This window comes from Tenrec ecaudatus, chromosome 12 (assembly GCF_050624435.1).
Source record: "Tenrec ecaudatus isolate mTenEca1 chromosome 12, mTenEca1.hap1, whole genome shotgun sequence".
NCBI lineage: Eukaryota > Metazoa > Chordata > Mammalia > Afrosoricida > Tenrecidae > Tenrec > Tenrec ecaudatus.
In genome coordinates this window covers 67668870-67683157 of record NC_134541.1, presented here as the reverse complement: position 1 = coordinate 67683157, position 14288 = coordinate 67668870, and the positions used below count along the sequence as shown (strand labels likewise).

Here is a 14288-nt window from a genome sequence, read left to right as displayed (position 1 = left end):
CCGTGCTTCCTGCATCATTCAGTGTTCTCTCCGTGGAATCTCTCAAAATTGCAACTCAAGCCTTGAAGTTTTCCTGTGCTCGTTCAGTTTAAGACATGGGAAGCATGCTCTTTATTTTTTATTTTCTAACTCTAGGTCTCTGCACATTTTATTCTAATATTTAACTTTGTCTTTTCCAGTTCCTCTGTGAATTTTTCTATTCAACTCTTTTATTGTGTCATTTCTCCCATTTGCCTTAGCTACTCTATAATTGAGCGCAAGCTGCAGGGTGTTTTCTGATACCCATGCTAATCTTTTATGTATCTCCTGTCTTTTTAATGCCCTTTTGCTTTCTTCAAGTATGTTGTTTCGATGTCATCCTACAGCACATCAGGTCTTCTGTCATCAGTGTTTAATCCATCAAATCTCTTCTTGGGATGTTCTTGAAATTCAGGTGGGATAAACTCAAGGCTGTATTTTGGTTCTCATAGACGTGTTTTCATGTTCTTCAGTTTTAACCTTGCTAACATAGACACCTGAAATGGCTTAAACAGATGATGACAAGAAGTCTTCAGGTGGCTTTGCTGCTTTTAGTTCCACAACTCTCAGAACCTATGCAGAAACAACGCTCTCTTATTAATTCTCTCTTTTATTAGAATAGGTGTGCACAAATGTAAATATGTAAATATAATGATTCATATAAATAGAGGTATTGGCCTACGTACAAAGATTTATATGGCAATAGATTGAGGAAATAGACGGACTTTGGGCCTCTCCTCAAGCATTCCCTCAATGCTAGAACATTTTGTTCTAACAATCTGGCATTCTGTGATGCTCACTCTCCTAACACAATTGCTGAAGACATAATGGGTGCATACACAAACGTGGTAAAGAAAGCTGATGGTGCCCAGCTATCAAAAGATATAGTATCTGGGGTCTTAAAGGCTTGAAGTTAAACAAGCAACTATCTAGCAGAGAAACAACAAGCCCACACTGAAGAAACACACCAGCCTTTGCAATCATCAGGTGTCAACAGAATCAGGTAACAGGCACCAGAAGACCCAAAACAAACAAAACACATATATTGTTGATAATGGGGGGGCCAGAGCAAAGAACCAAAATCTATCTGTAGATAATAGGACATCCACTCACAGAAGGGTCACAAGGGAGGGATGAGTCAACCAAGGCACAGAATAGCACCAATAAAATACAATAATCCTTTGTTTATTTGAGGTTTCCTCACTCCCCCCGCCCCCATCATGACCCCAGTCCTGCTTTTCAGTTCTGGCTAGGCTGGAGCATGTACACTGGTACAGATAAAAGCTCATGACACAAGGAATATAAGTCAGAAAGCCCTCAGGAACAGAATTGGGAGTAGTGATACCTGGAGGGTAAGGAGAAGAAGGGGCAAAGGGCAGAAATGGGGAACCAATCACAATAATGGACACATAATCCCCTCCCCACAGGGGGATGGACAATGGTCAGTGTAAGACAAGAGAACAATAATAATTTATAAGTTATCAAGGGGTCAAGAGTGTAGGCAGGGGGATGGAGAAAAGAGGAGCCAATACCAAGAGTTCAAATAGAAAGCAAATGTTTAGAAAATGATGATGGCAACATATGTACAAATATGCTTGTAACAAATGATGTATGGAATGGTATAAGATCTGCAAGAGCCCTCAATAATATGATTTAGAAATATTTACATGTTTATATTGGTCAAGCCCCCCACTTCAATAAAGAAATATCCAAACCCCAATCCCAGCTCTACTTATTTTATGTACTCACTATAATACAATTTTCTTATTACAAAGTTCTTCAGCTTAGAGAGTGTGGTAGTGACCTAATCTGGTGTCAATTTAAGGATTAAGAGTGTAGGGGTGGAGTCTTAGGCTGCCAATGTGGAGATAGCCAATGAGATTTCTGTGTGGGCATGGCTTTTCCCTGAGAATTCTGGGAAATGTGGTACCTCCTCCTTGGAGCCGGAAGACACCTTTTTCTGTCTGTGAATCCCTGGGAGACATTGCAGAAGACAAGCCACGTGGATGCAACCAGACCTCTCAAGCCAGAGAAGCCACAGAGAGAGACGCCTGCCAGTGCTGAGATGCTTACAATGCCACTGGATCCAAGGACTTTCTATCCACTGGCCTGTGATCTTCTATATTCGGCATCATTGCATGTGTTTCGTGAGTCTGAAGAGGACTTTATAGATTGGTATTGGACATATGAGCTAATTTCAGACTTATGGACTTAACCTGGACTGGGCTGGGATGTTTTCTCAATGTATATTTGCTCTTGTATATAAATCTCCTTCCTATACACATATGTGTGTCCATGGATTTGTTTCTCTAGTCCACCCAGACTGACACAGAGAGGCTTTTAGAAACTATCTAATCCAACATTATCATTACATAAAAGAAGAACTGCTAGAATTTCTGGCATATACAACTTTGATAAAGCAAAAGATCCGATAATCCTTTGGAATTAGCATATGTAAAGCATCTAAAAACTTTCTTACTATTATAAAAATGTAAATGCATGTGTCACTCTGTATACTTCTACCTTGTTCGAAATACCGTGAATCCAAATTATTTTTTAAAAAGACAACATGGGAAGAAATCAAGATTTTGAAAATTAAAGCCTTTCTGGTTAGTAAAGTTCAATTATGGAACAATGAAACATTACTACACATACAGCGTTTTCTTCTTCCTACCATCCAAATATGCCTTATTCATCCTTCCAATATTCTGTAACTTAAGGTAGAAAATTATTGAGAAAAGATAAAATTTACACACAGAGAGTGACATTAATTTTAAAATTCCAAAAACATTAAACCTATTAAAATGTGTCTCTGTGACAGGTGATGTGCTTAATGCTGACAGCAGTAGACATCCAATGAAACGGGCGCAGCAAGATAAAGATTATGAAACATAAAGATTATGAAACAGTGGCAAAAACTATATAGTGACGATATTAAACTTAAGATAGCAAACGCAGGGCTGTATATCTTAGGGGAAAGTATTCCCATCAACTTGTGCAGATTTATGTTAACGTACCTATTGTTGTTCCAACAGTTTCGACAGTTAATGCACTCCAATGGGTCCGTCTGAGGTACTGCTTTGTACATTCCACCACCCTGTCAGAAGGAAGTTCAGGGAAAAAGAAAAGGAGAAATCTCAGAGTGCTTCAGCCCAGTAACCAAATAATGCCCAATCCAAACCCACATCAACAATAACTAAATGGATTCTATATGGTAGCGCAGCTCCTGGAGCAAGGCTATGCCCAATATTCACCTGTGTTCACAAATGAGTTCTGTAAAGGCTCTGCACATATTGAAACCATACTTCAAAAAAGAAAACTTACTATTATGTTTCCCCATATTTTTTTCTGGTACTGGAAGAACACAAGTAAATGAAATTTAGTGACTTCTCTTTAGGCCGTCCAATCTAATGAACCCGAACTTTATACATTATCAACTCTGACTTCAATCTTCCTCTCCCAGTAGTCATGGAAGAAATTTTATGTGCGTTCTGTTGGGGACACAGGGTGTGGAGCTTGTCTGAATGATGTCACAAGAACACCCATCTTCATCTTCCTGTGATCACTGCGATTAGGGCTGTTCACTCGACTATTCCACCTTTTAAAACATGCTATATTTTCCCAGATGGGATTGACTGCTAGCCAGCAATGATCTGGAGGTCAGTAATATATTTTGGTGTTGCTTTTGGAGGAAATTGCCCAGCAATGAAGAAAACTGCCCAGATTAACACATACCTCATTGTACAATGTTCACTTGACATCCACAAATGCCAAGAGTTCTTTGAAAACAAACCTAAAAATCGAACTGCCTTTATGGCCGGAGTCAGAATGTTGCTTTGAGATGAAAATAAAATAAAATAAAACAGCGGAACTGAATCTGACAGGGTGGGAGAGTTGTTCTGCCGCATCCAAACCCAGGCGGGACTTCAAGGTTAGGAAAGGTTTGTTTAGGTGATAGTTTTTCTTAGAATACTTTCCATTCATCTTTCAGCAACGGCCAGAGTCTAAGCAAACCAGAAGTACTGAAAATTTCTCTCAGCAAGCCTGATTCAACTAGCAATGAAAATATTGAAAGAATATCCATATGCTATATTCAGTCCATGAGGGAAAACTCAAAAAATGAAGTTACTCATTGGCAGACTAATAGAGTTATTTGAATCACTAAAAAAAAAATCCAATGGTTTTTATAATCAATACCTTAAAAAAATTTCCCTACATCCTCCTTCCTAGAAGAATAGAGTAAGAATACTAATGGATTAGAATCACAGATGTAACTTCTGAAATTGCAAACCTAATGGAACAATTACTATTTAAAGAGCAATTTACTGTGTAAAACAAACAAAAAAACACGAATATACCATGTGTTCAAATACGAAAGCAAACATTTGCCTTACTTAGCTTCTTATGTTAACAGCATGTGCTCTTCAAACTTTAATCCACTCACTCCCCTTCAATTTTCTTGGGTAGTGTTAGTATTTTGGACCAGGAATGGTGACCAAAAAAGGTTTAGAAAGTCTGAATATAAGCCATGTGTTTCCATACAAAATAATGAAATCATTGTCCTCGCTTGGTAATAAGATGCCCCAAAGCAAACTTAATATTTTTTTCCCAGAACACCAAAAAGCTAGGTCATGTAAAGGGCACTAGATTCTGACTTTAGGATACAAATCACAATATTTTGGTTTTCAAATATAGTATCTTAATAACATTATTAGTTACAGAGGAAAACAACTTTAAATTCTTTAGTTTAATACTTTGATAAAGTCATCAGTAATAAGACAAGTGTCAAAGACTACACTGAGTGTTCAATTTTATCAACTAAACAAATTATCGATTCAACTGATGAATAATACAGATACATACACAGTATAAAAATGTCAAACTTTCTAGGAAGAGGCTCTCTTTAACCAGCAGAAATCTCAAACGTACTAGTTGTCTTATTCCCATTCCTAAAATTCAACTCTATCATCCAATTATCCCTTTAGTAAAACCATCTTAAATGTTTTTCTTGTGTCTACAAAATATTACGGGCTGCCAAGTCAGCTTTGATTCGTAGCGACCCTTTGTCCAACAGAATGAACCCTGCCGGTTCTGGCACCATCTCACAACTGCTGTATTTGAGTCCGCAGTCACCAGCTTCAGTCCAGCGCACGGAGGGCCTCTCACTGTTGCTGCCCTTCTACTTTACTAAGCACGATGGCCTTTCCCGGGATCGGACCTCTCCAGATGATGTCCGAAGCACCTACCAAGAAGCTCTGTCACTCTCACTTCTGAGGCGCAGTCTGGCTGCACTTTAGTGCTTGGTCCTTTTCATCTTCTCCGCCAGCACCGTAATTCAAATGCGTTGAATCTTCTTCAGTCTTCCTTATCCAATGTCCACCTTCCACATGCATGCGAGGCCACTGAAAATGCCATGACCTGGGTCAGGCACACCTTAGGCCTCAAAGTGGCATCCTGGCCCTTCAACACTATAGGTCTTGTGGAGCAGATTCTCCCAACACAATTTGCTGTTTGGTTTCTTGACTGCTTCCTCCATAAGCACTGACTATGCATGAAAGCAAGATAAAATTATGGACAGCATCAATATTTTCTCCATTTACCATGATGCTACCTATTGGTCCAGTTGTGAGAATTTTTATTTTCTTTCCATGGAGCTTTATCCAATTTGAAGGCTGCCGTCCTTGATCTTCATCATGAAGTGCTCCAAGCCCTCCTCACTTTCACTAAGCAACATTATGCCGCCCTCTCTCGCAGGTTGCTGCATTTTCCTTCACGAAGTCCAGCTTCGCTGACTATTAGCTCGCCATCCCGAGTGAATAAGCATAGCGAGAGGGGACTGCCTCAACGCATCCCTCCCCTGATTTTACACCACGCAGCACTCCCTGGTGCTGAACCATGTCCACTTGATCCACACACAGGTTCTGCATGAGCACAAGGAAGTATTCTGCATTCCTAATGGTAGAAGCTATCCCATATTTTGGAATTCCCATTGCGATATATGCTAGCCAGAGGTTTTTATGATTCACATAGTTGAATGTCAGTGTGTTGCCAACAAAACACAGACAAACATCTTTCTGGTCTTCTCTGCTTTCAGCCAAGATTCACATAATGTCAGTGCTGATATCTCTTGTTCCGCTTCCTTTAATGAATCTGGCTTGAACTTCTGGCAGCTCTTTGTTGATGCACGGCTGCGACCGCTATTAGACGATCTTCTGCACAATGTCACTTCCTCTTTTTACTGCCCTTTCACTTTACCTAGCATGGCTACATGTTAAAAGTACACGAGACAAAAATCTCACCATCTGAAGGGAGACATCGGACAGTGTAAGATATGACAAAAACAATAATTTATAAATTATCAAGGGCTCATGAGGGAGGTGGGAGTGGGGACAGAGGGGAAACAATGAGGAGCTGATGCCAAGGGCTCAGTAGTAAGCAAATGTTTTGAGCATGTTGAGGGCAACAAATGTACAAATGTGCATGACACAGTGGATGGATGAAGGGATTGTGATAAGACTGTACGAGCCCCCAATAAAATTATTATTTTTTTTAAATCTCACCATCCAGCCCCTAAGGAGCATTCTGGCTATATCTCTTTCAAGACAAAATTGTTTGTATGTGTCTTACAAGGATTAGTATCATAAAAGAGCAAACATCATATAGGGAACAATAAAACACATGGCATCAAAAGAAACAGAAGGAAAGAAAGCCATGGTCAATTACAAGAGAACAGACTCTGTATGAGACCACTACTATAAAATGTCCAAATGTACACACTGACAAATGCAACTACTACCTGATGACAGAAACTGTGCAAAAATTATTTTTGGACCTACAGGTTTCTACTGATACAGGACGACTTTGAAATTCATTATTGTTTCATTCTATTTTCCGTGAACTGTTTGGAGACCCCCTGGCATTTCTATGAAAGTAAGCCCTTGAGGTTTCTTTTTAAAAGAAAGGAGCTGTGCATGCCGACCCTGCTTCGTCAGTAGCGTGGTGTGTGGAGGCACAGGTTTAGGGTTTGCAGTAGGCCTGCAAGGTCTCTTACATTCACTAGGTGACGAGGACGTTCACAGTCCATGTGGGTGCTGCCCAGGGAGCTGGTGTGCCCAGAGTAAAGGGCCCCGTTTAAGCTCCCGTTCAAACGTCCATTGATGCTGCTGGAGACTTTGTGGTGGAAATGTGAGCAGCCGTTGCTGAGACCACCGTTGCTCATGAAGCTCCCACGAACATTTCCATGGACCCGCTTGGTGCCAGCCAGGGTGGAGTATTCCACCATCTGCCCGTTAACATCTGATCCTTGGCACAGATAGCCTGGAGGGTCATATTCTGTTAGCAGCAAACAAAAACAAAGGTTATGATCATTGAAAACGGCAATCTTCTTGAAGAGGAAGTTGGTTTTATTACGGAAACCTCTACGAAGCTAGAAATACACTAAAATATTCCCCAAAATGCTCAATGAAAGCTTCTTTGTGAGCTATGCTTGAATAAAGTCATCACTGTCTGCTATTTCCTTTGCGATATGGTTTTACCTAGGAACTCTGAGTTAATTATGATTGTCAATGGGAAAAGAAATCAACCAAGGAGACAGAACTGAAAAAGAGAATGAATCAATGTGCAAGTAAAGCTATCGAGATGTTGAAGCGAAGTTGTTCAAAACAACAACCCAAAGACCCCTTGAAACTGGCTCCGTTAAGCAGCAGCAGACAACAGGCTCAGGTAAAATGGAAGAGGTGCATGCACCTTCACCAGCTGTTCATACAGTTCCCTGGTCTGTCTAGCCAAGTTAGAGGCTGTGGGGTACCAAAGGCAAAAGACTAGTTATTATGTTTCCATAGATTTTAAAAGAGTGTAAGCAACTGCGTCAGACTCCTAATTTCCAGGAGTACACTTAAGAGATACATTTGGAAAAGTCCTCCCAGCTTCCTTTCTCCCTTTCCTTCCTGCCTCCCTCTCTGGCCACTGCTGCCCCGTGCATTCCAACATGTTGTATAGGGGTTCTTGAGGCTGTCAGTCTTTACAGAAGCAGAGAGCCTCATCGTTCTCCTGGGCTCACGCTACACTTGTGGTTAGCAGCCCAAAGCATAACCCACTATGAAAGCATCGCGTCTGTTGCCAGTGTGGCTAAGTCCTTCAAAGGTCCTAGGGCTTGCCAAGGCTAGATTAAGCATCTCTCCTCTCTATGGTTTCTCTATCACTGTACGTCTTCCACAGGTGATCCACTGTCAGCACACCTGCTATCGTCACCACTGAATTGTAGAGTTTATTTATTTTATTGCTATTAAATCTTTGTTATCCAACACACTGCTAGGCAAATAGAAGAAAATCTCCACATTTCTTCTGAATAAATAACTGAATGAAATTTCATTTATATATATAAAAATCAGGTCACGCAAGAAAATTAATCAGATTAACCTTGCTCAGAGAACCAGACAAGTACTTTGTTTTTCATCATTTAGCATAAACACAAAAGGAATGGTATTAAGACTCACTCAGGAAAAGCCCAACCACCTCATTACATGCATTTTAAGCCTGGCAGCACCACCATTCTGTCCCTGCCGATCTCTTGAAGGGCATCAAGTCAATAAGAGCTAATCATTCTACTCTGTGAACAGCTCATGGAAAGGGAGCAGAGTTGGAACTGGCTGAGTAGTGCTGGAAATTCCTTTCGTTGCTGAATTTTTCAAGCATCTCTTTATTTTGGGATCACAGGGGAAAACAAAAAACTTCCTCCCACCAGAGACTAACGACTCGACTTGATCATCCTATTTTAGAACAACTGGAGGTGGCTGGCAGAGGTAGGACGGTGAGGGGAGAGAATGGAGCAAAGAGAAGGGAAGTGGGGCTCGAGGTGAGGAGCTTCAAACCCGGGCCACTTCTCACAGATCAAGCATGACCTCTTCCTAGATGCATTGTGGGGAAGAGGATGCCACTCCGGGGCATCCTGGTTCATCAAGAAGAGAAACAGGCCTGTGCTGCCTTCATTGTGAGTCTCACTCTGTGGTAGTAACTTAGAAGTCTTCCTTTCCATCATGCTTCAAGCACTCATCCTCTTTGGTGGTCCACCAAAGCCAGAACTTCCCAGCACTAAGTCAGCTGCTTATTTAGAGACCTGCTTAGTTGGAGGTTTGTTGTTTGTTTCTACTGGGCAATTTAATTTGATGCTCCACTTGCTTTGGCTTACAACTAGAAGGCTTTTAAAGGCATCTGCTCTGGATAAAGGACAGCAAATGCATTTTACACTATGACACTCACACAGTTGCTTCTGAGATTTCTCTACCCGCCCTTTGCGAAAGAGAAGGAAACAGCTATGAATTACTTACTCCGTGTGGTACTCTGTTGGCGGTTTTTCCACAGACACATTGCGATGAAAGCCAGAAGAATGAGGACCATGACACCCAGCACGCAGCCAACAATCAGGTATAACATGCTGCTGCTTCTGGCAGGGCTTGCTGCGGGACCAGCATGGCCTCCGCTTCCTGAGAAATTCGGAGGGGTACTCAAGTCTTTGACAGGGTACTCAGACGCTCCGGGGATGCGCTTCACTGGTGGAAATACGAAGGGAGACATGATTTCAGAGTGAATACAGACCCTAGGAAACCGCTTACTCCCTGAAGGAGGTCTGGCTAGAATGCAAGCCACTCTGTTTACACTTGCCACTGCGATGGTCTGACCATCAATGAGTCACAGCGAGGGCCCAGAAGTTTGAAAATATGATGTGCCAAAGTTTCAGATCTTGAACAGATTTAGGCCACACGTTTGAGAGCAATTATAAAGAGTACAGAAACATATGCACTTGGTGTAATGTAAGCTGCTGTGATTAGACATATAGAAGACTCACATGTGTGTTGAAATAAATGCTTTCAACTTATGGATGGTATAAAAACGTTTACATCTGACATATCTTGTGAAAAGTTAGACTCAAATGATATATTTCATGCTCATGTGATTGTTATTAGAATATATGGCTTTGGACTCAGAATAAACATAACCCATAGCCGATTGACATCCAGTTGACTTAGACTCGTGGCAAAATCCTGTGGGTCCGAATTGACCTGTACTCTGTAAGGTTTTCAATGGCTGTCATCTTTAAGAAGTAGATAACCAGGACCTGCTTCGAAGGTGGCTATGGGATTAAAATTGCCGAGCTATTGGTTGGTAGCTGAACATTTAGAGAACCATCACATATAATTCAAACAACCTCATCGAACACTAAGTTTCCAGATAGGAAAACTGTCCATGTAAACGCAGTGCTTCTATCTAATTCACTGGTATTTTGGTAGTAATTTAAAAATGGTCAAGCATGAGAGACTTGAACCTTGTTCTCTCTCTGTCCCAAAAGCACGCTCGATGCTCTAACAAGGCAATTGTTGAGAAGCCAACTTCGGAAATATACTGCCCAAGTCTATATGCCAGCCTCTCCAATTACCATTAGCTGTAAAATGTTAACCTCAATGAACCAGTTTCTGCTTGAATGAAAATAGAGATGTTAACAATGAGTCTAGCAAAGGTTGTAACAATGATTAAATGAGCTAATCAATGTAAAGTGCTTAGAAGTGAGCCTGGCACATGTGAAGTGGTCAATTATTCTTCTGTCTTACACTATGCTTCTTGTGATGCCACCTTCCAAGAAGCAAAGTAGTCTTTATTTTTTTTAAAAAAAGCTTCAACAAGCAATACTAAATTGGAGTTCAATTTTCCAGCCACATCAACTATGAGAAACTGAGCTGACAATCAAGAAACACGAGGCTGCCCTTTAAAGAAATGAGCTCTTCCTCACTGGAAAGTAGATATACACGAAGGCCATACATTACACTTTCTGTTGGTGCAGTCTGAATGTATTACTTAGAAAGTAGTCCAAGACATGCATTTCCTTAGATAAATGTACATAGTCAGAGAGAATAATCCAGACTTTAGGATTCTCCTACTGCCCAAGAATAAAGCAAAACCCCTCCCCATCTCCTACCTTTGGTTTCACAGATCATCACATTACTAAACTCGCTCTCTCCGCCTTCGTTGAAGCACTGCATTTTAATATCATAGGAGGTTTCTGGCTGCAGGTGGCCAATCATGTGCCACTGCTTTGAACCTAGAAAAGAAAAAAGAAAAGGTCAAAACCATATTTTCAAGATGAGGTTGGACGCTGAATTAGAACTATATTTGTTTATTGGTAGCAATACAATCTCATTTAAAAAAAAGAGTGATGCTTCATTCTAAAATACATGTCAGCTTAATGCACAGAGATAAAAAGTCTCAAGTCCTCTGGATTCATATTTTACCCAGCAAATCTAAGTCTTCTCAGTAGAAGGCAATACCATATAAAAGATTAGCAAACGGTACCTTACGAGGGAAATTTTTGGCTATTGCTCCTACTTGTTTCTTCTGAGTCAGAGCCTCCAAAGCACAAAAGCATCTCTCATGAGTAATTCCATGTCCGTGGTACACTGCGCTCATTTAGTCTGGAACACTTCAACAGGAACCCTCCAGAATACATCCCTCTCCAGTTTTACTTACTGGCCTTGAGCCCACCTTTAATGCACACGGGCCTTTCTGCTGGACCAGTGACTCCTAAAGCACTTGCAGTCTTCTTCAAACTATCTCCATGTTTCTTAGAAATCCAATTGTACCACCAACTGATTTAAGAATTAATTATAGAAGGGCATCACAAAACACACACACACACACATTTACTTGGCTGGCAGGACATTTATCATCAGGGTCCTTTCTAATTCAACACAGATAAAGCTATTTAAAGGTGCAAGCCACCTCCTCACACATTCAGATTCTTATTTTATAAGGAAGTATTCTATTTATTGTAGGGTCAAGGCCACTGAAAGACTTGCAAAGTAAAGCCTGTGAACCTATGTATAAATGCACCAAAGCAAGACAAACCCATTGCCATCAACTTGATTTTGACTCACAGCAAGGTACAGAAGACCCAGAAAAAAATCTTACTTCAAAAATGAATTGAAATGGAAAAAGACTTATTCCTAAGCCTAGAGTACTAAAATAATCAGCACACACTACATGTTACTGTTGTTAGGTGCCACGACCGTCAGTACCAACCCATAGCGACCTTATGCGCAACAGAAGGAAACACTGCCCGGTGCTGAAACCATCACCATCATCACTCTGGAGCCATTGTTGCAGTCATGGTGTCAGTCCATTCCTGAGAGCCTTCCTCTTTTCACTGTCCCTCTAGTTCCCCAAACACGATGTCATTCTGCATGACTGGTCTCCTGTCAATGTGTCCAAAGTATGGAAGACGGAGTCTCACATTCTAGCCCCTAAGCAGCACTCTGGCTAGACGCCTTCCAAGACAGGTCTGTGTCCTTTCGATGTACTTCTCTTTTAAAATTAAATTGTAGCTCAAATTTTACTTCAAAGACTTTAAAAGCATTTGTCAATACACAGAAGTGATCTAAAACATCATTTCATAGGAAGAAATTTTACTGAAAATTCGTATAAAAATGAATGCATAAGGATGAAGGCTTATGTTCTGGAGTTTTGGAGAACAAACCAATAGTTTCTAGCTACCACAAAAAAGATTTCAAATGCATAAACGTGAAAGGAGAGGATCAGCAAATTACACAGCACAGTGAAGCCTACTTAAACATTCAACTGCTCAGGATATTCCATTGACAAACAAGCTCTCTGAAAACCATCCAGCAGAACTACATTTGCAAACACTATTAATGAAGATAAAGGTTTCATTAAAATAATTTCCTATTTCATGCTCAATAGTCACAAATACGTAAAAGTCCAAACATTTAACTGAGATAATCTTGTTTTAAAATGGCTTACCACTGACGATTTCTAAGTGTAGAACTAAAAAGCAGGTAAGGGGAGGAGGCAGAGATGGAAAAAGACAGGTATGGATGTCAAGCTTACTTGCATATGCTTTGTTTACAACTATTTTATAATAAATGCTTACCTTTTGTTACAATGTTTTAAAATTAAAATATTGACACTTGAATTCTAATCCCCTGAACTAAACTAAAAACCTACCTATGACTAAAATGCAGAAGAGTCACTATGACATTTCATTTTTAATATGCGGTTTTTACATTGCTAGGTTTTATATTTATATAATAGGTGAACATAACTGTGCAATTCAATGAGTATCCACATCCTGGGACCAATATTTAGGTTAAAAATGGAACATTCTTGGTATTCTAAAAGTCCCCTTTCAGTCAATGCTCTTCCCTAAAAGTAGCTACTGTATTCACTTCTAGAAGCATAAATATTGCCACTGCCATCTTTCCAATTTTTTATGTTTAATGTAGACATTAGAAACCAATTTCTTTTCTACTTTTTCAAACTGAAAAAAGAAAATCAACAGCCTCTACAAAAAAAATCAAAAAGAGATTCATTTCTTCATTCAACGAATATGTATTGAGCATCTACAATGTACCATACATTAACTGAACATTTTATTGCATTAGGCAAAAGTTACTCCACTGGCTGAACATGAAAAAGAATGCTATGACATTTTAAGCAATGTGATATGGCATATCTAAAGTACTTATTTTCTTATAAAAAACTGAAAATTCTGAGGTCAAAAAGTCATACAAAAGTAATCTTGGCCTAGGACCATTTTCTGACATAATTACAAGACAAACAAACAAACAAACAAACAAAATTACTGCCACTGAGTTGATTCCAACTCCTAGCAACCCTACAGGGCAAGGTAGAACTGGCCCTGCTGGTTTCTGAGATTGTAACTATTTACCGGAATAGAAAACCAAACCACATTGACTGCTATGGTGTCGGTGCTGACTCATAGTGACCCCAAGGTAGAACTGCCCCTGTGAATTTCCGAGACCACTAACTCTTTCCGGGAGTGGAAACAACACAGCTGGACGTTCCAAACTGCTGGCCTGACGGCACCTGACCTCTACCCCACCAGGGATCCAGACATAATCCAGGAGACAATGAAAACTTTGAAGACTCGGAAGCTTGGAGTGGAAAAAGCCCTGGGATGTTAAATCTTCTCCCAAAGCAAGAGTCCCTTCTCTGAAATGATTGAGAAATAGGCATTCAGCCTCTATTCAACGTGTGCCCAATGAAGGACCAAGTACTTTGCTGGGGAACCTATTTCATTATGTATCTGTTAGAAAATTCTTAAATAACATTATTGCCTTTCAATTTTCCCCTCTGGACTGAGTTACTTTCCCCCTTTCAGCTGAGTTACTTCCTCTTGCACATAATGGTCTGTAGATGTCTGAAGAAGAGCCCTGGAGTGTGGCAGGCCAAGCACATGGGTA

The 14288-nt window shown here is 40.3% G+C and overlaps 1 protein-coding gene across 2 annotated transcripts in view; it reads right to left on the bottom strand.

Moving 5' to 3' along the window:
- Positions 1 to 14288, bottom strand: part of CDON (cell adhesion associated, oncogene regulated) — a 130268-nt gene that overhangs the window by 14413 nt on the left and 101567 nt on the right. For both annotated transcript variants that reach the window (XM_075564114.1, XM_075564115.1), the window contains exons 15-18: positions 10988 to 11110; positions 9345 to 9566; positions 7070 to 7350; positions 3036 to 3115 (exon numbers count right to left, since the gene is read on the bottom strand). In XM_075564114.1, coding sequence (XP_075420229.1) covers positions 3036 to 3115; positions 7070 to 7350; positions 9345 to 9566; positions 10988 to 11110 — 706 coding nt within the window. The remainder of the gene's footprint in view (positions 1 to 3035; positions 3116 to 7069; positions 7351 to 9344; positions 9567 to 10987; positions 11111 to 14288) is intronic.